Source organism: Melanotaenia boesemani, chromosome 11 (assembly GCF_017639745.1).
Source record: "Melanotaenia boesemani isolate fMelBoe1 chromosome 11, fMelBoe1.pri, whole genome shotgun sequence".
In the NCBI taxonomy this organism is placed as follows: Eukaryota; Metazoa; Chordata; class Actinopteri; order Atheriniformes; family Melanotaeniidae; genus Melanotaenia; species Melanotaenia boesemani.
In genome coordinates this window covers 9,493,189-9,518,791 of record NC_055692.1, presented here as the reverse complement: position 1 = coordinate 9,518,791, position 25,603 = coordinate 9,493,189, and the positions used below count along the sequence as shown (strand labels likewise).

At 38.2% G+C, this 25,603-nt stretch overlaps 1 protein-coding gene across 1 annotated transcript in view; it reads right to left on the bottom strand.

Moving 5' to 3' along the window:
* The window catches only part of si:dkey-215k6.1 (transmembrane protein 132C), a 261,090-nt gene that overhangs the window by 55,059 nt on the left and 180,428 nt on the right, over positions 1-25,603 (bottom strand). Inside the window, exon 5 of the mRNA XM_041999349.1 lies at positions 8,140-8,335. Coding sequence (XP_041855283.1) covers positions 8,140-8,335 — 196 coding nt within the window. The remainder of the gene's footprint in view (positions 1-8,139; positions 8,336-25,603) is intronic.

Sequence of the window (25,603 nt, the reverse complement as noted above, 5' to 3'; positions counted from 1 at the left end):
CCATCCAACCATGTATGCACACACGCATACACACACACACACACACACACACACACACACACACACACACACACACACACACACAGCCACAGACAGCACTCTTGCAAAGATCCCAGAGAGAATTGTACTTTCAATTTCCAGAGCCCTAATTGCATTAGAACTGCCCTGCTCTCGTCTCCTCTCTCACTGCTTCTGTTTGGCTGTGTCTCTCGCCCTTTACTCTCTTCCTCTGTGCTTCTGTGGACTTCCAAAGGACTGTTACATGATGCTCTGCACATCTACTGGGCCATCCTCTTTCCCTCCATTCTCCCTGGGTGTGCCTACCTCTACCATCTTAGCTTGTTTCATTTCTTTCTTCTTGTTCAGTCATTCTCTTTCTTTTTGTTATTTCTAATTATTTCCCTTTGTCTCCTATTTTACCCCCACTTTCTATTTTCACTTTCATATCCTCTGTCAGTTAATCTACTCCCTTCTCTGCACTCGACTTTCTCCATCCCTTCATCCTGCTTATTCTCTCTCTTCTTCTTGTTGTCTTCCCATGATAATAACTGTATTCATTTTTTTGGTGTCAGCTGAACCAAATTTGCTAAATATTGGGTTTAGGATGGTTAACTATACCCCAAGTTAACACTCTGGTGACATGGTTGTCTTCTCCTCTTTCAGCTGTATACATGAGTACAGCACTCCGTCGGCAGCTGCTGGGATGCAGCTGCTTCAGTGGCCCATGAGGACACTGGTTGAACTAAGCATCCCCAAATGTGATTATATAACTAAGCATGAAGTAGTTTGTTCTTCAGCTTCAGCTTGATTCATGAAAAAAAAAAAAAAAAAAAAAACATAAAACAAAAACAAAACAAAAAAACAAAACCAGTCAGTCTCAAAAATTTAAAAGAGCTTTTTACTGTTTCAGGGTTTGCTCTGGGTGAGCTTCTGAGCAAAAAAAAAAAAGAAAAAAAAACTATTTAGTTCATAAAGGAGAGCCTGCAACTGATAAAACTATAGTCAAATTAAACATTTGCAGACGTCAGTCCCCCCATTTCTGCTGACTTGGCTGTGTATTTAGACATCATGAGAAGTTTGATGTGGAGAGGGAAAAAGAAATGAAGAGTGTTCCAAAATGCCGCATGTACAAACAAATCTTCACATCCTCTGTTTACCTTTGAAGGTTAGAAGAGGCTGTGCACCACTGAAAACATGAAAGTAAACAAACAGGCATACAAGCATTAGTAACAGATGAGAGAAAATAAACTGTGATCCCATTATGTTTTTAACCTCTGTATTTTTACAGTTCTGTGGGAAGCAGGGATATCACGGTTACTCAATTTCACAATTAATCGCTGTATTAAATGGCACAATTAATTAATCATACATATTTCTTAATATTGTCACTTTGCATAAAAGATCATGTCTGAACAATAATAGTAGATCAGCTCAATTTGTGCATGGAACGAAAACAAAGTTATGAAATGGGTCATCCTGCAGCCTCCTCTAAGTGTCAGGCTTGAAAACTGCCAGAAACGTCATAAATAAGGAGGATAAAGTGGTTGTTGGTAAATTCTGTTCATCGCCATGACAAAGCACCTACAAACCATAATGAGGGTCTCTCGTCAAAAAAATTCCAAATTTGGACTTTTATCATGGTTTTGTTGTTTATGTGGGGGTGTGGCCAGGATTCAAACCTGGGCTGGCCGCATTAAGGAGCTGTACACAAACCTTTGTATGTGTGAACGCCGTTCAACCAGTTAAACTAAGTGCAGCCCAGAAAAAATATCTAATATTAGTCCACTTTTCCAAAGCACAGAAGTGCCACCACCCATGGCTGTAAATACTGTATTTGGTTGGTGTTACGGTCCCAGGCCCTTGGCCTTAGATTTGTATGTAAATTTATGTTTTCAGTTGCAACCAGGTGATTGGCTGGCTGCCTGGAGCCTGGCTGTGTCATCACTCGTTGCTCGATTGGTTTGCTTCTTAGCACAAACCAGGCTGTGCGATCACCTGCCTGTGACTGGCCCAAATGACTGATGTCCAACCAGAGTTTCACTATTTAAGATGGCTGCTGGCAATCATTCAGCACAGCTTTCCACTTGCAGTCTTAGACTGGGTATTGCAGTGTGTGTTTTGGCTGAATTGTTATCAGATTGACCTGTGTTTGGTGATTGTTTGTGAACAAGCTTGATTTGTTATTTATTTATTTATTTATTTATTGAATGGCTTTAAGCCTTCAGTATTGTTTCGGTAATCTTGAAATCTCTTGGTTGAGATTGTTTGCTTTGAGTTTCTTTGCCTTTTGCTTCCAGAGCTGTGTTCATTTACCTTGACCTTTACATTGGCCTTTTGATTTAATTTTTAAATAAAACCTTTTACTTAAACAATTTAATTTCTTGTCTTTAATGTTGGCAGCTCCTTTTCCCTTAGCAGAGCCAGGATTTTAACAGTTGGTAAGGTATAACCAAGCTGCTGTTTGATGCTCATGTGGTGTGAAGAAAATTGTGTGAACAATAAAATGTTTAAGCAATTTTAATATAGACTCTTGTGATTGTCTAACTATCCATTTTATATGTAGACCAAAGCTTGTACAACTTGACCACATCCTTTTTAAAGCCTAATCCTAACCATTCCCAGGACAGAGTAAGTGGCAAGAAATAAGACAATTACAATGATTACTGGAAAGACTGTGCAGAACAAGTTTTGAACCACCTAAACCTGGAATAACAAGGTTCAGTTTCACAGAAATCCATGGGTTATCCATGCCTTCTGCCATATTCTCTGATTTCAGTCCTGAAGAAGCGTCTGTGGCCGAGAATGAGCTAGCAATAGGTGAAAAATGAAAGATATCACATCTGAACATGTATGGACATGCAGGACATAGACATACATGTTCAGATTTAGACTGTCATCTTGATGACAAATCAAAACTTTACATCATCTGTAACTAGCACAGGTATGTATTTAAACCACTGTAGTTTGCTCATAGGTTAAAAGAGGTCATACAAACTGTCATTAGCAAACATGCCTAGCATCTAGCTGCTGATTTCATTAACTTTTTTTCCTTTTATAAAATCAGAAAGACTCGCACCCTTCTTTTGCCTCATAGTTATCTAACCTGCTTTCAAACAGACTCACTCCCTCTCTTCCTCGCCTGCGCTTGTTGACTGATTGGAGTGAACCACAGATGGAAATGAACCTGCAAGTTCTTAGCGACCCAAATGCATATATACTCTCCCACATACATTGAATGTGTCATATGTGCTGATTAATTGGGTGTTTGAAGGATGAAAACCCATTCAAGTAGTCTCTTAAGTGTCAAAGTGTCAAAGTGTCTGCAGTGCGATTGTCCAAGTGGAAGTAAGCTCGGTTTTTCATCCAAACTCCTAGATTATAAGCTTTACTATTATAACTCTATTAATTTTTAAAGAAAATTTGAGCAGTGGTCTATCATTTCAACAAAACAACATGAAACTGCACCTTAGTAGTGCTGCGGGTAAAAGAAAGAAATAAATCCTGGAGAATGTACAGTATGCACAGACCGATTCTGCAGTGGCTTGCTGAATGTGAGAGTAAATTAGCAAACCATCCAAACCAATGCCGATGCACACACACATACACACACAAAGAAAGAGGAAATTTATAACAACATATCAAGACATAAAGATTAAAAGAAGGGCCAAAAATAAAAAGGCTTTTTTTTTTAACTCTAACTTCCTTTTACACAGAACCAATCAAAGAAGGCAAATTAAGAAGCCACTTAGCATAACTGCTCTGCTAAGAGGTCTGCATATACACACATACGCACCGGCATCTTTAAGCAACAAAGATAAACAAGTGTTCTAATTAAGAATTAATTACATAGCAAAGCCTCGGAGAGAGGTGAAACTCTGTGGAGAAAAAAGAGGGTAAGGATAAAGACAAGAGAGAAAAGCAGCAGGAAGGACAGGAAAGAGAAGAAGAGAGAGGGTGAGGTGGAGGAAAACAGGAAAGATGGTGCATGAAAGAGGTGAAGAGCTAATTGGAGAGGAGAGGAGAAGAAAAAAAGTGAGGACAGTTTATATTTAAAAGATTTTTGGGGGGGAAAAAGATAGAAACTTAGAAAAATAAGAAAAACAGAAAGAAAAAAGAAAAAAAACAAAGACAAAGAGAAGTGCACATGCTTTTTAAAATAAATCAGATAGAATAAAATAGTTAAACATAGACGCTCCATCACCGCTGTCCCCACTGCTGAAACTCCCTATACTGTACTTGTCTGCTAAGAGGTAGATTATAGTATTAGCAGCATGAAGGCCATGACAGTCATCAGTTAAAGATGGAAAAATGGAGTTGAGGATATAGGCATTTAATAAAATGAAACATACATCGCATGGCATAACCTACCAATAGATTTGTGAATGAGCAGGTGTGTCCAGATATATCTGCTGGTATTGTACTGGTTTCATTTCAAGCCAAAACTCATCTTGCTCCAAAACCAATTTATGGGTATAAATAAAGCAACCTGAACCCAAATAGCTGTCTTTGACTGTACAGTGTCGAATTAAATCTCTTTATTAAATTCAATCTCTAAATCCCTGTTAGTCTATGTTTCTAACACTCTGTGGCCTTTTTTTTGTCCCCTCATCCCCTTCCTCCCTATCAGCTCTTTCTCCTCTCTTTACCGCTCATCTGAGCGCTAAGAGATGAAACCAATTTTTCAACCCCCACAGGAGACAAATTACTCCTAATAATCCCTCGTTTCCTGGAGAGGGCTTCTTTCTTTCCAGCTCAGCCAAGAGACCAGAGGCTTAATGGATAGCGGAATTAGGAGGAAAAAGTTGGACGGGGAACAGTAATCTTAGACAGTATTCTGATTTGTATTGTTGCTTTAAAAGAAAAACCTACCACACCATCACATTAGCACCTTTGATGAGCTTACTTCTGACACGGGAGGCGATGGTCGATGACTGAGGTAGAGCTGAATCACCCAAACACATGAGGCAGAATAAAAAAATCAAAGCCACCACAGAGTGCCTCTAAAGTAATCATGTGTGATGCTTAGCTTTTAGGCAATTTAAAGAGCTTTGAGAAAGATCCTGCATTTTTCTACATAATGTTTCACAAATTCTGGTCCTTAGATGCTAAATTGTTTAAAATCAAAGATGTAAGACTATGTGAAAGCTTTTACATCCAGCCTTTTTTGAAAATGCACATCCTGCTCATAATTACACTTCTTTACCCTACCTTCTACCAAAGACCCAGAAAAGTTGAGGCTTTCATCTTGGTGACCAATCACACTGCTGCCCTCTCAATGACGGACACCTTAAACAAGCAAGTAATAATCAACACCTGGACAGGAGCTCTGGTAAACAAATCAGGAAGCCCAAATGGATTGTAATAGCAGCCATTTTGAAGCTTTCTAGTAAAGGAGAGAGGTGCAAGAGAGATGGAGGGAGGGAAAGTAAAATTAAGTGTGTAGATTTGTATGTGCACAGAAAGAGTGTGCTTGTTTGCTTGTGTGTGTTTATGTAGTTCTTATTCAGTCAGGGAGCTGTGATATTTTTTTCATCAGTACTATATTAAATCTTGACAGGTAACCGCGACTCCGCTGCTTTTCTGGCAATAACTAACAAATCATCTATCTAAAAAAAATAACTTTCATTACTTTTAATGAACATTTTTACACTCAAAAGAAAAAAAAAAGATCTTACAATTTTCTCTTTTGATTTGTTCACATTAAAATGTGACCAATTTTAGGATAACCACAGAGTTAATTGAACTCCTCCTCTGATGCAGACTTTCTCGCATTCCCAGGACGTCTGTGTATCAAAAACACTTTCTGGATGGGACACGTTGGAGAAAAACATAAGAGAAGTTTGATTTAAACCTATTACCATATAAATGAGAGGGGACAGCACTAAATAGTTTGAAAACATTAAGTCACTTAATGGCACATCACTGGAGTGAATGTATATAGCACATTTTCAATACTCCACCAACATTAAATTTGTATTTTATCAAAACAAAACATAATTTTGTTAAGAAAAACAAACAAAAGAAAAGTTTTCAGACATGTCTATTCTATCCTACTGTGTTGTTGGCGTGTTCAGTACACTCTTGTGTGTGCAAAGATGAAACGAGAAATTCCACATAATGGAAATTCGATAAGTTGATTAAAAAAAAAAAAATAAAAAATAATTATAACTTGGAAATTAATTAAAACATTATCTTGTCAACAAACAAATGGTAGTAAGCATGATTAAAGCCTTGTGAGCTCTCAAACAGCAACATTATCTAACAAAAAAAACACGGACCTAAGACAGCATCCTGAAGACCTGTAGCCGTGTTCTTACCAGACCAGAAGATGCCCGACGGTTCCAATCCAACTATTTTTTTATTTTTTTTTATAAAGCAGGGGACATATAAGTGTTGTGAGATGGAGCCTTGTCACAAATCATTTTCTTTTTGTCAGCATCTAGAACGAATTGAGTCCGTTTCCTGGCCATTTTTCTGAGCTGATATGTCTTTCTTAAGGTTTGGATGTTCTTTGCTTTGTAGCAAGATGCATTATCATCTTGAAGAGTGACCTCGGCATTACTAACTTCATTCCAACTGACGGAAGGAGAGTAGTATCAAAAAGTTTCAACTGCCCCTGGTCCTTTCTTTATTTTCTTTATCTTTCATTGGACCTGCACCAAACTAAGGTTCCAGCATCATCTTCTTGGACAAGACAGACTTGTAAACTCTGAATGCAAATCTGATGTCCTTCAGCTGGCTTCTAACTTTTTCATCACAATCATTGATTACTGTTTCTGCCCATCTTGTCAGGCCTTTCCTATTTAATACATATCACTTTCTTTGAGTTTTATGTCTTGATGCGTTGACATCTTCCTGAGTCTGAACTTTACAACTTTCCCATTTTGTTTGTACCTGCTTCAAGGTTAAGACACTGGAGAAAAAAAACATAGTTTTTCATACTCCATATTGAATTTTCTTCTTGAAGAGCTTATATAATCCTTTTCCACTTTGTCCGCCAGACAGCTTATTTGCTTTGGCCATACTATTTTCCAATGAGCCATGTGCTTGCTTAGCGGTGCAAGGACTATTTAAAATTTAGAGATATTTGCTTCAGATGTGTTTCTTTTTTTTTTTTTTTTTTTAACAAAGTCATAACTTATTTAGTCATAACTTATATCCTAATGAGCACTACACATGACTGCTTTTTTTCTCTGATCCACTGTTTCGAACAGTGGTCTTTGATACTGCCTAATACAACCAGGGGAAGCACATAAAGAGAACATTGAAGAATTTATTGTAACATGTCCTGATTTTAAGGGAAAAAAATTACATAAAAAAGCGTCTTATCTTAATCTATCTATCCAAGATAAATCTGTGGGATGCTGGCTGCAAAAGCAATCATCCCCTAACCTGGTCATAGGTTTGCCCCCTGATGCTAACTCCTGATTACTCCCCACAGAAAAGAAAAAGAGTCTCGCTACATGTGTGTCCTGATGCTTTGTAGTGGAAATAAAAAAAATAAATAGGAATTTAACTTTAAATAAAACAGCCTATTATGGTGCACATGTCTAAAAATAACACTGGAAAACAAGACTCTCCACATATGTACAATTTTACAGGGATTAAGATTTATAACTGAGAACCATGTGCACATTTTTGTCAACATATGGACACACAAGTTAAACTGTAAACCAATGTGACTTTTATGCATCTTGCCTTAGAAATGTCACCTGCCTGGATGCCATATATATAGAGGACACATTTGTCCATGAAGGTAGTTGTGTCAGTGACTTTAAGGGGACGACTGCAATTAAATAAGTGAGTCTGTGTCAACCTGTCAACTTGCATGGTTGTGTGTCTGTAAATGTGAAGTGTCTTGTCATTTTTAAACCTGTGAGGGCGAAACCTGCTGTGTGTGAGTGAGGGGGTGTGCATGTGTGTGTGTCCAGGAGGCTTGTAGCAGCAGGAGGGGGTAAACAAGGTGACCTTTACAGCTTTGATCACCCTGGAGGAATGGAACAGGTTGGGGTGTCAGCAAGAAGGTTAGGAGGAGGGGAAACATTTAGTCTTTTCCAGCATAATAAATGTTGTGCTCTTGTCAGAGTGTGTGATCATAGATCTACAGTGTGTATCTGTGCTTATCTAACAAGCCCTTACCTCGGCCAGTGGTACGATGCCCTGTATGTCGGCGTTGCTGATGTAAAGGTGTGAGACCTTCTCTGTTTGCCTGGAAGATGTCTGTGTGCCAGGTGGGTATTCCACTGTCCAGTGCAGAGTCTGGGTCGGCACCAGGTTAATCACATTATCCACCTCAAAGTCCAGCAGCATCACCTCATATGAGGGATTTCCCAATCTGTCAAGACAAAGCCAAGTTATGAGTGATTTGACATATTTGTCTTCACCGGACGATTTATAGACAAAACATTTAGTAACATAATTAAAAGATAAGGAAATGAATAAAATGTTTTAAGGATCATCATCTTAATATAGTCTCATCTCTTTCCAGATATTCTGGGACAAGCGAAATTATGCTCTTGAGCCAGTCTTCACCTCTTGGACTGGAAGTAAATTTATATTGAGCCACAAATTCTTAGAATAAATATTGTGATGATGGTAGATACAGGTGATTGACAACTGTAACATTATTCAGAACATTGTTTAACTCCAGTTTGTGTAACATACACTTAAAAGTTCAACCTTACAGAAAATAGTTGTGTATATTACCACTGAGCTCTTCTTGGTATCAAACTGCACCGCACTTCTAACAATCATTGATCAACATTCATTAATTGACCGATAATAAAGCCAAAATGTGACCACAGCCAAACTTTTCTGTTATAAGACGTTATCCAGATCTGTATGAAAATTCAATGGGCCTGCTTGGTAGGTATATTATATATAATTTTGCTGACAATTAAACACAGAAATGTAAAAATATGCCAGTATGTTTTTTTTCGTTGCATTAAAAACAAGATATAATGTAAATAGTTGAGCAGTGAAACTGCTTTAAAGTGTATTTTTAAACTTTTGGGCAGAGCTTTGTGTGTAACATTTAGAGGCAACACCTTTTTTTTTTTTTTTTTTTTGGTGAAGGCTTTTCGTTAGCAAAAATCAAGTATCGCTTTCATAAATACGTATTTTACCAAAGTTTAATCACAATCACATCCGAAGAGTTCTCGTAGCTTAGAATGAGTTGTTTATAAATACATAGGTCAAGAGTCAAGAGTCTTTATTTGTCATTATACAAGTGCAGGACACAGGTACAACGAAATGACTTCCGGTACAACCCGTCCAAGAGTAGACAGCAACAACATGTAAGCACAAACAGGATCAGGCAGACTGAGGCAGCAGCCACAGCACAGCGAACCTATATTAGTATTAGATATAGATGAAAATGATAATAAGAGGGGAATAAGATGAGGCTAGAGAAAAAAAAGGCATCTCCACGCTGGGCCTAAGGGCCCAGTGTTGAGATACAAAAAAAAACACACCTCAGTACATAAAAGCACATAATTCAGACATTCACAACATAAGAAACACATGGCGGGGGGGAGAGGGGTCTCCCATTGCGGCCAAGTGTGGACGCAGCTGAACATGAGCGCATCCAGTCGACCCGCCACCCGGGACTGGAGGAAGGGGGAAGGATCCACCAAGGCAGTGAATCATCGGGAGAGGTGTGTCTGTAGTAGTGTATGTGAGTGTGGTGCATGCGTGTGTGCAGTAGGTGAGTCTGTGAACTTTCTCCCAGTTCCTTTCTCCAGTCTCTGCCACCAGATGATAGTGGGGCGTCCTTGGGAGCTGATCCAGGAAAAGTCCACCACCCAAGAGGTGAGTGGGGGGAGGGTGGGGGGCACTGAACATCCATCAACATAACCTTCCAGGAGAACTTTATAACCAGCCATCCAAGGCCAGTACAGGGAGCCGAATCAGATAACAGCATTTGTTTTAGTTTCAGGCCAGAGCTGTTTCGTCTGCCTTGAGTCTCTCAGTGGTCCCACTGGTGCCTCTAAATCATCCAAATTTATGGGTCAATTTCCATCCAGCTGAGCCAACAACTTCTCCAAGTTGGTGTCCACCCCGTGTACGAGCTCCGGAATCGCAACCAGCTTGCCATTCTGAGCTAGAATAGCCTCCAGTTTACGATTAAGCTCCTGCAACGCCAAAGTCTGATTGTTCATAGCTCAACATACACCGGCACAGAAATCCGGCAGCTTCCCAGTGGCCGCCGACAGTGTCCGAATTTTGCTATATGCCAGGAAACTGTCCGCTCCAAACAGCAGAAACCCAGTTATCATGAATCCGAATGCATAGATGTCTTCAGCATCCTCGACAGACAAAATCGACAGGCACATGACTCTCCACACTCCCCAGGAATACATCACATATCCAGCCGAAAACGTTCCGCCAGGACAAGCAGGCTCCCCTACGCCTGTTTTCCGGTTCGAATAAATTTGGTCAATTGCATTTAGGGACCAGCTGATCAAATCCATGGTTCTAGATTCTAGTTTCAGAACAGAAATGCATAGAGAGTCTCAGAGATGACAGGACAAGTAGCAGGGCAGAGTAGGGGGGAGGGAGAGAGAAGAAAAGCGTCTGCCTTCGTCGAGGGCGGCACACCCAACTAGAGGCTGCCATGTTGCATCGCCATCTTTGAATATGGTAGCCGAAAGGGGACACACTTGTTAGCCTTAGCCTTTTACCTGCAAATCCCTGCGAGTTTCCGGGGGGGGCGGGGGAATAAACAAGCAAAGACGACCGTGGATCATTCAGCTAAAACAGACTAAAGTAATATCAGTTTCTCGTTGTGATTTAATCACTATAACCGCAAGCATTCTAACGCAAAATATATCTCAGATAATAATTATTTCGAATCAGTATGTCGTCTACCTCAGCGGCTTCCGTAGTTGTAATAACGTGGTAAAACGGTGAGGTTTCAGTAGAGCACTACTCGGTTGCTTGCATTATATTAGCGCACCACTAGATGGGAGTAATTCTTACACACTGGGGCTTTAAAGGATGCACAAGGAATTAGTGCCTCCTTGTATGTTTTAGAGGTTTTCTTAGCTTAAAAATTGAAATGAACCACAATTGAACTTTATATATTACATGTATCTGCATGTCAGTGATTCACTTCAACCATTTTACTTGGACAAATTTTTAAGCTTAAAAGAAATTATTTCTTCTCCATCCTTCTATTCATATCCCGATTCATTGGTGGAGAATTGTGTCTTTCAATTTGACATCTGGGGTTCCTGCTTGCAGATTGTCATTACCTGCTTTGCTCCTCTACTTGTCAGACATCCTGATTCTATCTGCTGCCTCTGTGAATTACATCCCATTTTGTCACTTGTCACTGCAGAAATTCTTCGCTTCTCCCTCTCTGTGCTGTGTCTGGGGGTCAGGCACAGTAGTGAGGATGGTGGTCCGATTGTGAATGAGTCAAAAGTGAATGACTGAAAACTACAAAAATATCTAATTCCACACTGTGCAACAAAACATGTTAGTGCCACTTTAAGCACATTCAAATAAAACAAAAACAATATTTCTGATATCTGATCTGCTATCTGAAATGTGACAGAACATTTTTATGCAGTTTAGATAGCAGTGAAAACTCACAGTTTTCCGTTTAAATATTAGAAAAGGGCCGCTGACTAAAATTGTAGAGCTAGACAGTCAACAAACACTAGTCAGCTATTCAAGAACAAGAAAGATGATAATCTACACCTTAATAAAAGCTTTCCTACTATTGTTACTACCTTTTTTCACATAAACACACATGCACACACAGAGGCAACAGGTTAGTGGACCTGAATTAAAAAGAAATGGGGGGGGGGTGCACTGTAAATTGATTTCCAACGCTTTAAAGCTGTCAACTACACGTGGACACACACCAAGATGTGTTGGAATTAAAGGTCGTGACAAAGCCAATTGCTGAGGGTCTCTGTGATATCTCTTGTGTCTGAGTGTTAGTGAGAAAGAACATGTGCGTCCAGGGAGATGAAGTGAGCGATGCTTCGCAGAGCTAGATTAAGGAGGAAAAACTGATGGGTGTCAGCTTCCCTTGACCTCTTTCACACTTGATTCTCTGTCATCCATCTCTACTTATCCACCTTCCTTTCTATCTCTTACCAGGGGCAAAGAGGAACCCGACATAATTTTAATTATTCCCTTTTTATGTTTAAAATGTAGCTTTTTAGCACAGAGTTGGTACTGTAATGCAGAACAATCACATTTTTCCTCAGCTTTCAGTCCCCTTTAAGCTCATAAAGTGAAGCAAACACTTTTAAATCCTTATAGTTCTAGTGTGTAACATTTAGTGTGAAGTATTGGTATATTATGTATTCATATATGTAAAGAGTCAATGTTTTTTCATTACCTAAGAAGCAGTTTTTAATCTAAAGATAAAATAGCCCCCCCTTTATTACACCTGGGCCATGATAGATCACCATAAAGCAACCCACCACTGGAGCTATTCAACTGATGCTGTTTTGATGTAATTACATGTTACACATTCCCTGTGCAGACTTAATGATGAAGACGACCTCCTAGTAAAACAATGTATTATCATCATCAAGGCTTTCTTATAATATTTCAGAAGAAAAAAGAATAAAGGTGATGCCACTTTTTTCTGCTTTAAAAGCGATACAAAGGCACAATGATTCAGTAGTGCTCCTGCACATTTCTAACTTCTGCTCTCCTTTAGCTTAGAATTTAGCTGAAACTGGACCCCAGCATTGCAGGCTTTAAATACTTTTAGGTTTTAATAGGAGAATTTCACTGCATAATCCTGTGGGTGTTCAGCTTAATGAGCACAGTTCATACATTTTGAGATTATAAATGTTTCATGGCATCATTTGGGCTTGATGGATGTTTTCAACTTCTCAAGACCAACACATAAGTGAGACTGGTTGTGAGTGATATCGAAAAACACTTTGCATAGCCAATTTTGCATAATATTAAAATATTTAGGCAAAGAACAGCAAGTTTAATCTGTCCTGCCAAGTGTGAAATGCAGTGCTCATTTTTGAGGAACTGATCAGGACTCATTATTAACAGGAGTTAATGCAAGTTCTTGCAAACCATTTTTTCAGTGTTTTAGCTTCAGTATGATGACTTGGACAAGTGCCTTTTATCAGGTTATTTTGCTTTGACAGAGAAAGATAAATGTGGCTGGACACTGGGGAAGACAGACATGCAAATGACCACAAGTTGGACTCTAGAGACACTGCCTCTGCTCATGTCCCGTTTTCCAGTGCTCCAACTTTGGACATTAATGTGCCTGGAGGCAACTGCTTTAACAACTGGGGACTAAAGGGTAAGACCACTGGTTGGGAACCACTGTTCTAAATTAAGATTAGATACCAAAAAAAAACTTAGTATCCAGCTTTGGATGTTCAGAAGCTGATAAACAAGTGACTTTACTTGAAGTAACTTGAAGGGAGCAGTTGGTGGTAATTACACAACAAAACAAGTAGGGAATAAAACTAAATATTTTCTCACCTAAATATATAAATTCATGAAACCTGTTTGTTTTTTAGGGGTTATCATGGCCCACTATGCCCTAAATATGTACATATGCGGTTGTCCTTGTCAATGTTAATTCTCCTTTTCCCCCAAAGGACACTTTGGACAATTTCATATTTTACTGGGAGAAACAACAAACACTGTTTAGGTTTAGACACATACACAGTGAGACACAATGCTCTGTCACTCTTACTTTTAGCTTCTATCTCTTCCACTATAGACACATGCACACAGGCAATGCTCAAGCAACCAATGCCTTTTTCTCCTATGCCCACACTAATACACACACATGTACACACAACCATCCAAAAATTGTTGAGTATGTTTGGGTGCAGTGCAATCACTGGAGCTGAAAAAGCAATGTGTCTGCAGTGACAGGTTCATTCAGGTGTTAGCTCCTTCCCAACCACTAGGCTCCAAAACAATATTACACTGTCCTCTAGTGCATACACATACACAGTTACACTCCCACATTCACACACCTGAGCACTGCCCCCAAACACTTAAAAGAAACCAAACAAAACTGCTACAAAGGTTCACACTTTCACACAACCTTTGAGTTTGATTTTTCTTCACCTTCAGCTATTATCCCTGTTACTGACATCAGGTTGTAAGTTTACAGTGTCTGCCTGACTGGGTCAACAGATGTCATCTGACAGGACTTTTCACCACCCTTCAGATCCAGAGTCGTGGACAGTTTGGCATGACTTCGATAAACAGATGTTTTCATGAAGAGAATGTGAATGGTAAAGCATTTTTAGGTTTTAATAAAATTCAAGCGACTGGCTGATCAAAATACTGAGACATCAGAACAGAGACTAATTTAGTCATGAAAAAAGAAGAAAAGAAAAAAAACCAACAAAAAAAAACTACTTTCCATCTACTGTGTGGAATTTCTGTACAACTGCTGATGCAGACTCAAGCTGATCTTCAATTTGCTACTAATCTGATGCTTACAGCTCACCACATCAATCACAACAGGACATGTTGAAGACCCAAACAGAGTGGCTGACCAAACATAGGAGAATATGCCTGAAACAAAGACACAACTTAAAAAAAAACAAACAAAAAAAACAAAAAACAAAACACAATCATCTGCTTTTATGTCTCAGGTTGGTATCACAGTTACCACTGCTGGGAGTTTTGGGCATTAATTAAGACTGATTATAAAATTTGTGATCACGTGTTGCTGGACATCTGGATCTTCTCGCAGAATTTGTGTGGTAATCACCGTTTTTAAAAACAATAACCAGTGGATCAAGTTAATGAGAGGCTGATTGAATTATTTCTTCGTTTTCTTCCACAAGCTAATAAAGACACTGAACCATACTTGATGCCATTGTTGTTTTAAATCAGAAAATTCGTACTGAACTGAAGTGAACCATCAAAAGAAACCCCGATCTGGTGAGTTTACCGGCCGATACCACCCCTGCTGCCACCTTCAGATTAGGAGGAGAAACTGCAACACAACACCAAAAAGACGCGAGTGTGTGTCAGCTACATCGTAACCGACCACACGCAGACGCCGCGTGAGCATAAATCCGCTTATATCAAGATCTAACATGATCATTGGTGAAGTGCATAATAAATATAATTACTTTAATTTGACTTAATTAGGCCTACACTTTTACTATCACACATATTCTTACTTCTACTTTCATTATTTATTTATTTTTTTAGTATAATTAATAATATTTTCGTTCATGTTCTTGTTACATGAGAAGCAAAAACTTTTTTCTTGTTCTCGAGGCAGCAAGATGAAAAAAAAGTTTGTAATGGTCTGGTCATTTCATGCTCCGCGAGAAGCTTTGTCTGCTACATGGCTGAGGTTACTGCAGGGGAGGTGCCTGTGTTCTGTTGCAATGAACAGCTGACTGGGTTATTTTATATTTAACCAGAAACTTCGTCCGTGGCAAGGCGGGGTTCTGCATATGGTGGTGTCCGTGTCTTTAAATCCCATATGTGTTGTTAACATGTACGTACTTTCTCATGACCTCAATCAGCTGTTCATTAAAACTATCCATTCAACCTTGCATCAGGGGACATGCGGAAGCCATAATTTTCCACTTCACTATTTTACGCATAAACAACACCCACCTGCAATCTCTGACCAATTGCACTTCTCTGAGTTTTGCTCGGCTGATGTGCCGCAAGCTGTCCCCCATTCACGTCCGTGAGAGCAAAATTACGTAATTTTGTTCTCATGGCCTCGAGAACAAGAAAAAAGTTCTTGCAGAATACGAATTCACAGTTCACATCTTCTCCAGCACTTTGCGGTAAAACATTGATGCTTTCTTATTTTCATGTAATTCCATGCAAACAGACCATGTCTATGGAAGTGTGGAGCTGTCACAAAAATAAAGAAAAATTGGGACCTTATCACGTTACGCGATAGTTTTATTGTAAAAACGTGAAATTATCACGTTATAACGTAATAACTTTTTTGTAATAACATGAGTGAAAGTAGCAGAACTTCACATTTTTTGGAAAATATTCTCATCAAACAGAAGCATTTAAGTTATTTTTGTCAGTGATTAACTGTTCTACTCTGGTTTATTGTTGTAGACAGACATGTCGGACAATTATGAGCAACACGGTGCGTCACCTGCCTGCGTGCAGTGAGACGGTGTGTGCCTGTGTCTTTGTGGCGATAGAGTGTGTGCTGATTTTAGTTAATAACATGTACCAGTGATTACGCCTATGGCTGTCATCTGAAATTAAAAATGAAAATTATAAAAGCTAAATGCACCGCTGGGACTGGGAGAAATAAGTTGCCGACACAAAGACGTGGTCCTGTCTGCTTTAAGGGTGCAACGTCAACAATATCACAGTGTCTTCCAAGCTTCATCAAATCTCTCCAATGAAGTACAACTTAATCCCATTTGGTAAATTAGGCATTTCTCTGGCCATAACATGTTTCCCCATACAGCGACAGATAAGGTTTATAGTCCATGTTTTCACCTCAAAACGTAGCACGTTATAAGCTGATATGTTTTACGTTTTTACAATAAACTCATCACGTTATAACTAGTCTAGTATAACTAACTCAACAGTTCATTTGATGTCCAGCAGTCCTGTAAACTACATATTGGTGGAAATGTAAACACAATGATGCAACTGTACTGTAAATCTATAAATATATTAAAATATATTAATAAAGTAATATCTATCTATCTATCTATCTATCTATCTATCTATCTATCTATCTATCCATCCATCCATCCATCCATCCATCCATCCATCCATCCATCCAGCCATCTTTTATTTAGCAGATTGAAGTTAAATCTTATCTTATTGGAATGTATCATATAAAATTATTCCCAAACTGCTGATGTCTTTTGCTTTCGTCAGTGCTGCATGTGTTGTATCACCTTACTGTCACCTGGACATATACAGAGCATTTCTTGCATTTTCCACAGCTTTTTCAGCAGCCCGAATCACATAAGACACTTCCGTGAATCAGGGAAAACGAATGTTCAGGAAAATATTATGGACTTCGCTTCAGGCTTCATTTGGACACGTCCCACGCAGGCTTTGGGGCTTTTGTGTCAGACGTAACATTACTAGTTATAACATGATACATTTCATGATTTTACAATAAAACTATCACTTTAAAACATGATAAGGTCCCAGGTTTTACTTTTTTATTATTTTTTTTTAAGATGGATAGACGTATCCATCTTTAAATTGCATATTATGCTAATGAACTGGTTTGATTATTTATGGGGTTTAGAACAAGTCACAGTACAAAATGTTTGCCACATTTTGTTTCAACAGTATCTCCAGTCAGTTCTGAAACACTGGTTTGGTTTTCTTTCACTTTAAGACCCCCCCATCCAAAAAGCTCACTGTGCTCTGATTAGTCAGCTGATTAGTCAGAGATTGCAGTTACTCAGTCTTTAAGATTTACCAACCTAACCATTAAACATCACAAGAGCCATGATGACGTCATCAAGTCCAGGATGAAAAGACAGGATTACAAATTAATTGCTTTGTAATTTTTTGTATTATTTATACATTTACATAAAAAAATATGTATCACACAGACAGTATGAGAAAACATAACATGGATGAAGTATGGTAGCTACAAATAAATTAAACAAATTACTTATATCCAGCACTAAACAACTTTCTTATACATTAAAAACTGGCTTTTGTTCCTTTCTTAGTCAATCATAACTTGATGCTCAAGAAAAAGTACAAAGATAAACATCTTTTTGTCAGTATTTGTTTCCATGTCTTAGGGAGGCTGGCGTGGCTTAGCCTATAAACCCACACAAAAAGATCCAGCTCTGGCAGCAGCAAGTGTCTTCTAAGATGTGCTGGCTTGACTTGCTTTGGTGTGTAACCTGTTTGGCACTTCTGGAGTCTCAGAGCTGATTAGAAGAAACGATTGACATTTTTTGCCTTCCCTTTATCTATTTAGCCATTAATTAAAGAACTTAGTTTCTACACTGAGTCAACTCACATAGAATCATGTCTCCAATATCTGTGTGTCCATGATTCTTATTCATCTTTAGTTTAGTTTCCTTGTATTTTCAGCCATCCTAACTGGAAAAATGCAAAAATAGGTTCGTTCATTCAAGCCTCCTAGGGGAAGAATCCTGTTTACCCTTGCATAACAAGCTAATATGTGATTAGCAAACTAAGTGTTATTAGTTGAATTAATTAAGCAGACATCTTAAATAAGTTAGAAATTTAAGAACATTGAAAAATACTACTAATCATAGCTTAAATGTATGCATAAATAATTAATAGGAATTCTTTTGGTTTGCCATTTGCTCTGCTTACATCAGTGGTGTCAAACTCCAGTCCTTGAGGACTGCCATCTGGCAAGTTTTTCATTGTTTCCCTGCTCCAACAATCGTGACTTAAATAAATGGCTGATTGTGAAGAAGTTGACGAGAAGCAGTTGGATTCATTTGATTTTATTCAGGTGCTTTGGAGCAGAGAAAAAACAAAAACCCACAGGATAGCAGCCTAAGAGTTCCGCAGCTTACATTCTTCCTTCCTCTATGGACATATTTAAAAATTTCTGCATCTCTGTGAACATGGCAATTATAGAAGATTTGGCACATTGACCCAAGGGGAAGCTCAAGGACACACACATATTGTGGGAGACCATACCATAGAAATGGACACACATTCAAGGACTTGTCCATCTTTCTGTCACAACTGCAAAAAATAAGTAGACACACAAATGTAAGCTCTATTAAAATCACATCAACATGGGAGAGATTTGGTTCATGTGTTATCTTTACGTGTTGAAATATGTATTGTTGTAGATAAATTAAAATTTGGAATAAATATGAGAAGAATGGGTGCACTGATTCTTACTAAGAAATTTACTTTCTCAAAAATGTTTTCAGAGGATTTCAGCTCCCTGTGGCTCTTCTGTAATTCAAACCCTGCTGCTGACCCCACGCTGGGTTATTCTCCTGAAGAGAAGCAGGAGGTGAAAGAAAAATCTCGCTCAAAGTTGCAAGAACCAGGTATACAAACCATCAACATACACACAGTCACTCACACTTTGTAGCAAGTGCTGGGAGGACAGGGTGTCTTATCAAAGTGTGCCGTAGGAAAGTGGTGGTCTCAGGGGAAATTCAAAGGACAATGGAGAACAAACATACACACACACACACACACACACACACACACCAAAAGACATGCACCACTGGCAAGAAAAGAGGAAATATCCCCAGGGAGACTACAAGGCAGGAAAGGGTAGATGGAAATAGGAGGAGAACAAGAAAATAAGGCAAAGGAACAATTTTTCTCTTTTTGCTCTGAGGAAGTTGTCACTTAGAGCATTTCCCCAAAAGCATCTGCACAGCCAGTGCCTGAAAGCATGTGTGCGCATGTATGTGTGTTTGACACACAGTTTTAGAGACATCAAGATAGACACACTATCACATATGTGTGTGTGTGAGTTGATGGGTGAGGATTGGTTTGACAGCTGGACACAGAGATGCTATGCTTGGCGACAGACAACCCCTGTCAGTTTGGCTTAAGACAACTACTGAACCACATGTGAGAGTGTTTGTGTGTGTGTGTCATTTGGATGCACATTACATTGTGTGTATTTTTGTCTGTGCGTGCATGTGAATCTAATCCCAGTGGGTCAGCTCATCAGTCACACTTGATTTCAACACCTCAATGTGCATTTGATGTACTCACATCAATCCAGCATACACACCCTTTTGAGTCTTTTTAACCTGGTTTAGCCTCTACTGACCAGCTGTTAGATCTGGGTTACCAGCAGAAATAATAAAAAAATAAAACAGGATAAAGGAAGAGAAGGAAATCAGAAGCAATTTTAAACTCTGACAGCATAGTAGGACAGTCTGTTAAAGAGTGAGGTACTAAATATATAATAAGTTATTATGTTATTGCAGAATATATCTTGAATAAAATGTTCTACAAATGCTAGATAACCTCATCTAAGTTAGTAAGGACTGATGGGCCAGTTATTACAACATGCATGTCATGTTGTTTTCAGTGTCTATTAAATACCAATACTAATACTGTTCCTGCTTGTTCACTTATGATTGATTAAATAATTGTTACTGAGACATCCTCTCACAAACACTAATCCCAAACAGGAAGTGGGAAATTTCTGTCCTAATATAATGTGTTTATATATAACCTGCCAAATGGTTTCCATGAGGGTGATGATTGCCTTGACCTGATCTGTGTCCTTCCTCTTTTACAATAAATAAATAAATAAATATCTCCCTCTCTTTTCATTATTACATCTTTCTATACAAAGAAGACTGGTTAAAGCTTATATCTGTCAACATTTTAATACCATAGCTTAATTTAAAATCAAGTACCAGACTTGTTGGTCTCCTGACCAAATTAAACTGAATCATGTAGATCTAGCTTAGTCAGCACCAAGTACTCTTTGAGCATTCTTTATAGTTTACTTTAAATTCCAGTGGGAAAATCACAATTAACTGAGTTGATGTGTAGTCCCTTAACTGAAAACTAGGTGTATGACATGGTTTTCCCTCATTCTTAAAACTACTTAAAGCTTCACAGCTTTGCCTAAACATAGTGTTTTTAGGCTGTCAGAAATACAGTGATGTTGTCACTGGGAGGACAGAGGGGACTCTGGGGGAATGAGCTTGCAAAAGTAAAGGACAGACACTGAATCTCACACACAAATCAGTACATATATTGTAGTGTCCACTAGCGATGCACCGATGCTGATACCAGTATTGGGTATGGATCCAATATCACGTGCGCGTACTCGGTATTCATAAAAGTGTTCAGATACCACAAAACCAATACCAATGTGTAAAAACTAGTGCTGTCAAACTTAACATTGTTAGTGCAAAGAGGTTAATATGTGTAACTGACGAGAATTTATTTTAAGGCATTAACATATAAATCTTTAAAAACCACTAAACCAGGTGAAAAGTCTGAGGCTGACACCCAACTTATCAAACGCAACATTATAGCACCTCTAACTGACCACAGACTAGCCCTGCTCTTTGGGCTCAAGACATCCTTCCAAAAAGTTAAAGGCAAGTTGGATGGAGTCCAAACCATCTCAATCCACCACAGCAGACTGCGGTCAGTAGAAGAAAATGAGGAGGTAGAAACTTTATGCACTCAACTTCAAACTGATAAGGAAGCTAAAGGCTAAGCTAACTGACCTGGAGGGGAGAAGCAGAGACTGCAGTGTTTGGCTGATTGGGCTCCCAGAAAGAACTGAAGGTCCACAACATGTGCAGTTCTTTTCGAAACTTCTGCAAGGGGCAATGAGGAAATCTTTTCTTCTGCACCTGAACTGTACAGGGCCCACCGCAGCCGACCCTCAAACCAAAGCCATGGCTTGTTTTCCTCTTGTTTCCATCACTTCCAGAGAAGGGGTCCGGGAGGCTCAAAGGAGAGGTACGCTGCTATAGGGTCATTCTTTCAGAGTTTATGAAGACCACTCTTCAGAGGTGCTCAACCAGAGAAAGGAGTATAAGAAAGTGATGTCACCCCTTCACAAGATGGGACTGAAGCCATCTCTACTGTACCCCCCTAGACTTCCCATCACCCAGCGGGACGAGTCCCGTGTCAGTGACTGAGGAAGAGCAGTTCATTCAAGCATTTAATATACCCTTCTTACTGTTTACTCTATTAGTTCTGGGGTTAAAAATATAATCGGACTTGAAGATAATCAGTGTTTGCTATGCACAATTATAGCTGCCTTAAATTTAACACTTTCAAAGTCCTTATTAGTATTCTTCATATTTAACTTTTTCTTTTATTAAATTTTTTTCCTTTACCAAACATTTTCATTTAATTCTATATAACAAAATTATAACTCCATATTAAAATTATTAATAATCTGAAAATATTAAAAATTTTAATTTGGCATTATCTCAGCAAAAGAACCTTATTTTGCTCATGTAGATGCTTTATCACACCACTTTATCTTCCTTATTTAAGATTATTCTGACAGTTTTCCAGCCTTACACTTATAGGATGCTGCAGGATGACTCATATGATATAACACACAAATAAAGTCGTCGTCACATCTGGTTCACACTCCTTCCCAGTGAATTGTAATCGGCAAGTACTCAAATGTAAGTTCTTGTACTTGGTGCATCCCTGATGTCCACACACCATTTCAGCTTAAGCCCTTGTATAAAACGTATTTTGACACACAGCAAAGGCAGGTGCATTTCTGACATTGTCACAATCTTCATTGAAATGATGGCATGTAAACAGCTGATGAATGCTCTCCAGGAGAAAGTTGATTGAAGGTAAGAGATTGGATCAATAGTAAAAGCAGCTATAGAAAGGCACACGGATACTTTGTTCTTGATTGTGTCTCAATTCTCCTCTGTGTACGAATGTTTTTGTCTCAAGCTTTTAAAAGGTAAATCTCTTCAGCAAGTCTTTCTATTTTCGATTCTACTTAAATTATTTTCCTCACTTATTAGAAAAGCTATTTCTTTATGCGGTTAGATTTATGTGTATTAAGAATTAAGTGGCAATTTCTCTGTATTAAAGTTTTCCTTCGTTAGATCAGTCATTTGTAGATTTGTTAAATTGGTAATCAAACTGCTTTTATACTTTATCAACGACAGTCCCGTTACATTTAAGCTTTCTTTCTAAATGATTGATGATCTTGGAGTGGTGTCCATATGATGAAAAAGAAATAAAAAAAAAAAAATAAGAAAAGCTAATTTTTACCACTGTGTTGTAAAGCAACACTGTGAGGCTTTAGAGACTAAATACACAAATTCTGTTTAAGAGAGAATGATATGTGTGTATATATAAGAGTAGCATGACCCTGTAGACCCTAACTACAAGTAACTAACTAACTAACTAACTAACTAACAAAAAAACTAACTAACTAACTAACTAACTAACTAACTAACTAACTAACTAACTAACACACGACTGCAGGTGGGCTTCCTCCATTAAATCACATAATGTAATGGTGCTTTACTATTGGTTGAGGGAGGAGGCAATGACAGTGCTGCGTTTGAGGACGCTTGAAAAAATCCGGGATGAAATTGGGAGCATTTGTTGGTGATGCAGCTCGTGATATAAAATGCTTTAGAATCGCTGTGTGTAGAAATGAGATCACGTGTGTATGAATTGAGATTTTTTAACGATTTATCGTGCATCCCTATTGTAATTATATTATGTTTGGTGCTTTGTGGTTTTAGAACAAAGCATGATTTGCCACTTGCAAGGCTTTTCACATGTCTCTTACTCAATGTTTTACCGTATTTAGCTTGCATGTGTTTTAATCATTTCATGTCTTTGTGTCAAAATGTACTTCTATTTCCTATTTTAACTCTAAAATTATGTCTCTAAAAATTCTACGTTTTTTTCTCTTCAGTTTTTCCTTTTAGTCTTTCTGTCAGCATTTTTAATTTTACTCTGAAGATGTCCAAAATTTCTTCCTCTGCCTCATTGGCACACCTGACATGCTTGCTATCTCCTTGCCTGATGTGCACAAGTCCTCAACCCCCCCATTAAGTGCTTCTAAACACAGACAGAAATGTAAGTCTCCATCATTTGTTATGCTTGTCTTTGCTCCCCTGTTCATATCTACCCCTTACTTGAAATTCCTGCTTTTCTGTCCAACAAACACAGATGGACATGTACACGTATGCTGCACACAGCATCTGTTTTTATCATTCATCTATTAAAAAATACTCTGTACACTCTATCCCTCAATCTTCATTTAAGCAACATTTATACATTCTCTCTTGCCATCAGAAAAACACGGGGGACAAACGCAGACCCCCCACATGGACATACACCAATATGCAACATGCAAATGCTTTTAAGAGAGGCTCCGCATAGGGACAAGACTGTTTATCTGCACCTGTGTGCGACTGTGGATGCGTTCTTTAACTTTCCCAGGCATCAGGTTTTTTCGTTTCAGGGCTTTTTTTTTTTTTTTTTTTAGTTTGTTTGTTTTTTTCTTTTTGCATTTTTTATGCATTTGGTGCGTCTTTTTTGGGGCACACAGCAGGATAAGTTGGGGAAGGGAACATTTGGCTGAGCCAGTGGAGCAGCAAAATTGAGCTGATGTTTATTTATAATTACTTCCATTTTGCTATCAGATTGGGTTCATTTAACAAACTACCTTGTCAAGTGAGGCTTTAGATTTTTTTTTAGTTTGAGCTAAATCAAAAGCTACTGAAAAAGGTTACATGCAGGGATGAATTCATAATGCTAATGTTTCCTCTTTCACATCTCAACACACACAAATGATTCATCATTACACATTGTAATAGGTTGTGACCATTTGAACATCAGGCAGTCAATCAATTAAACTTTATTTATAAAGCACTTTTTTAATACATGGAAATGCAACTCAAAGTGCTTTAAGTTAAAAACATAATAAAACCATCATTACCCATCAAGTCCCCCAGACCATAAACCAACGAGTCACACATGTACAAGACATTTTTACATACACACTCATAAACACACACACACACCTTCACACACACACTCACACACATCCATGTACATAAAACCATGTATTAATAACACTGTTCTAACCCTCACCAACTTCATCAGGTAAACTGAGGCTAGATTCACACTGCAGGGCATAATGCTCCATTTAGATTTTTCTGTTCACATTTCAAATTAAATACGACTTGTATGTGATCTCCTGTATGAACCTTATGCACACCAAAAGTGTCCCACATGCGTAGAAGACAAGACGACGTGCCAGTGAGCGTGTGTGTGACGCCTTGTAGTTTATAAACAATGTTGTGCATGACTGTAGGTTGAACTGAAGTCGCATGGCAAAATATCAGATACATATCGGATTTAGGACCACATGTCCAAGTGACCTGGGTCGCATTTGAAAAAATCAGATCTGTGTCGGTCAGACTGTTATGAAAAGATCAGATACAGGTGGCACAGGGGCAAAAAAATTGGATTTGGGTCACTCCAATCTGCAGTGTGAACCTAGCCTAAGACATAAAGCTTAAATAAATGATGTTAAGGTCATGAAAAAAAGAATAAATAATTATATAATTGCAGTCTAGAAAAATATTCAATTAAAAGTTTTACTAAAAAGGTAAGTGTCAAGCTTTTTCTTGAAAATATCAACACAAACCAAGTCTTTCACTGGCTAAATTTGGTCTAACAATAAAATTTAAATATTTTGATGATTTGATGGTTGGTGAAATAAATAAAAAATGATATATTACGAATGTTTAAAATTAAAGAAAAAAGTTGTTAAAGCCACATAAAATCATTTTGCATGGTTTCTCCACTCCCAAATTTTATATAGGACAAATAGATAATTGGTATAAATTAATGAAGAAAGTAGAAACCACAAGAATTATAATTTTATTCAATAATCGTTCTCATGCCTGTATTTTGAATGCCCAAATGAAATGACATTTTTTTTAATTTATCATTTTTTCCTCGCTAATAATTTACTATTTACATGCTATATTACAAAATAAAAATACTGTTTCTGTGATTGTTTGATTGCAATGGTCAATAATTTTAGATGGTGTAGTCTTACATTTCTCTTTGTTTTCTTTCAAATGTTCAAATGCAGAAAAACCTCTGAGGAATCAAGAGAATCTGATGGGAAATGGGAGGAAAG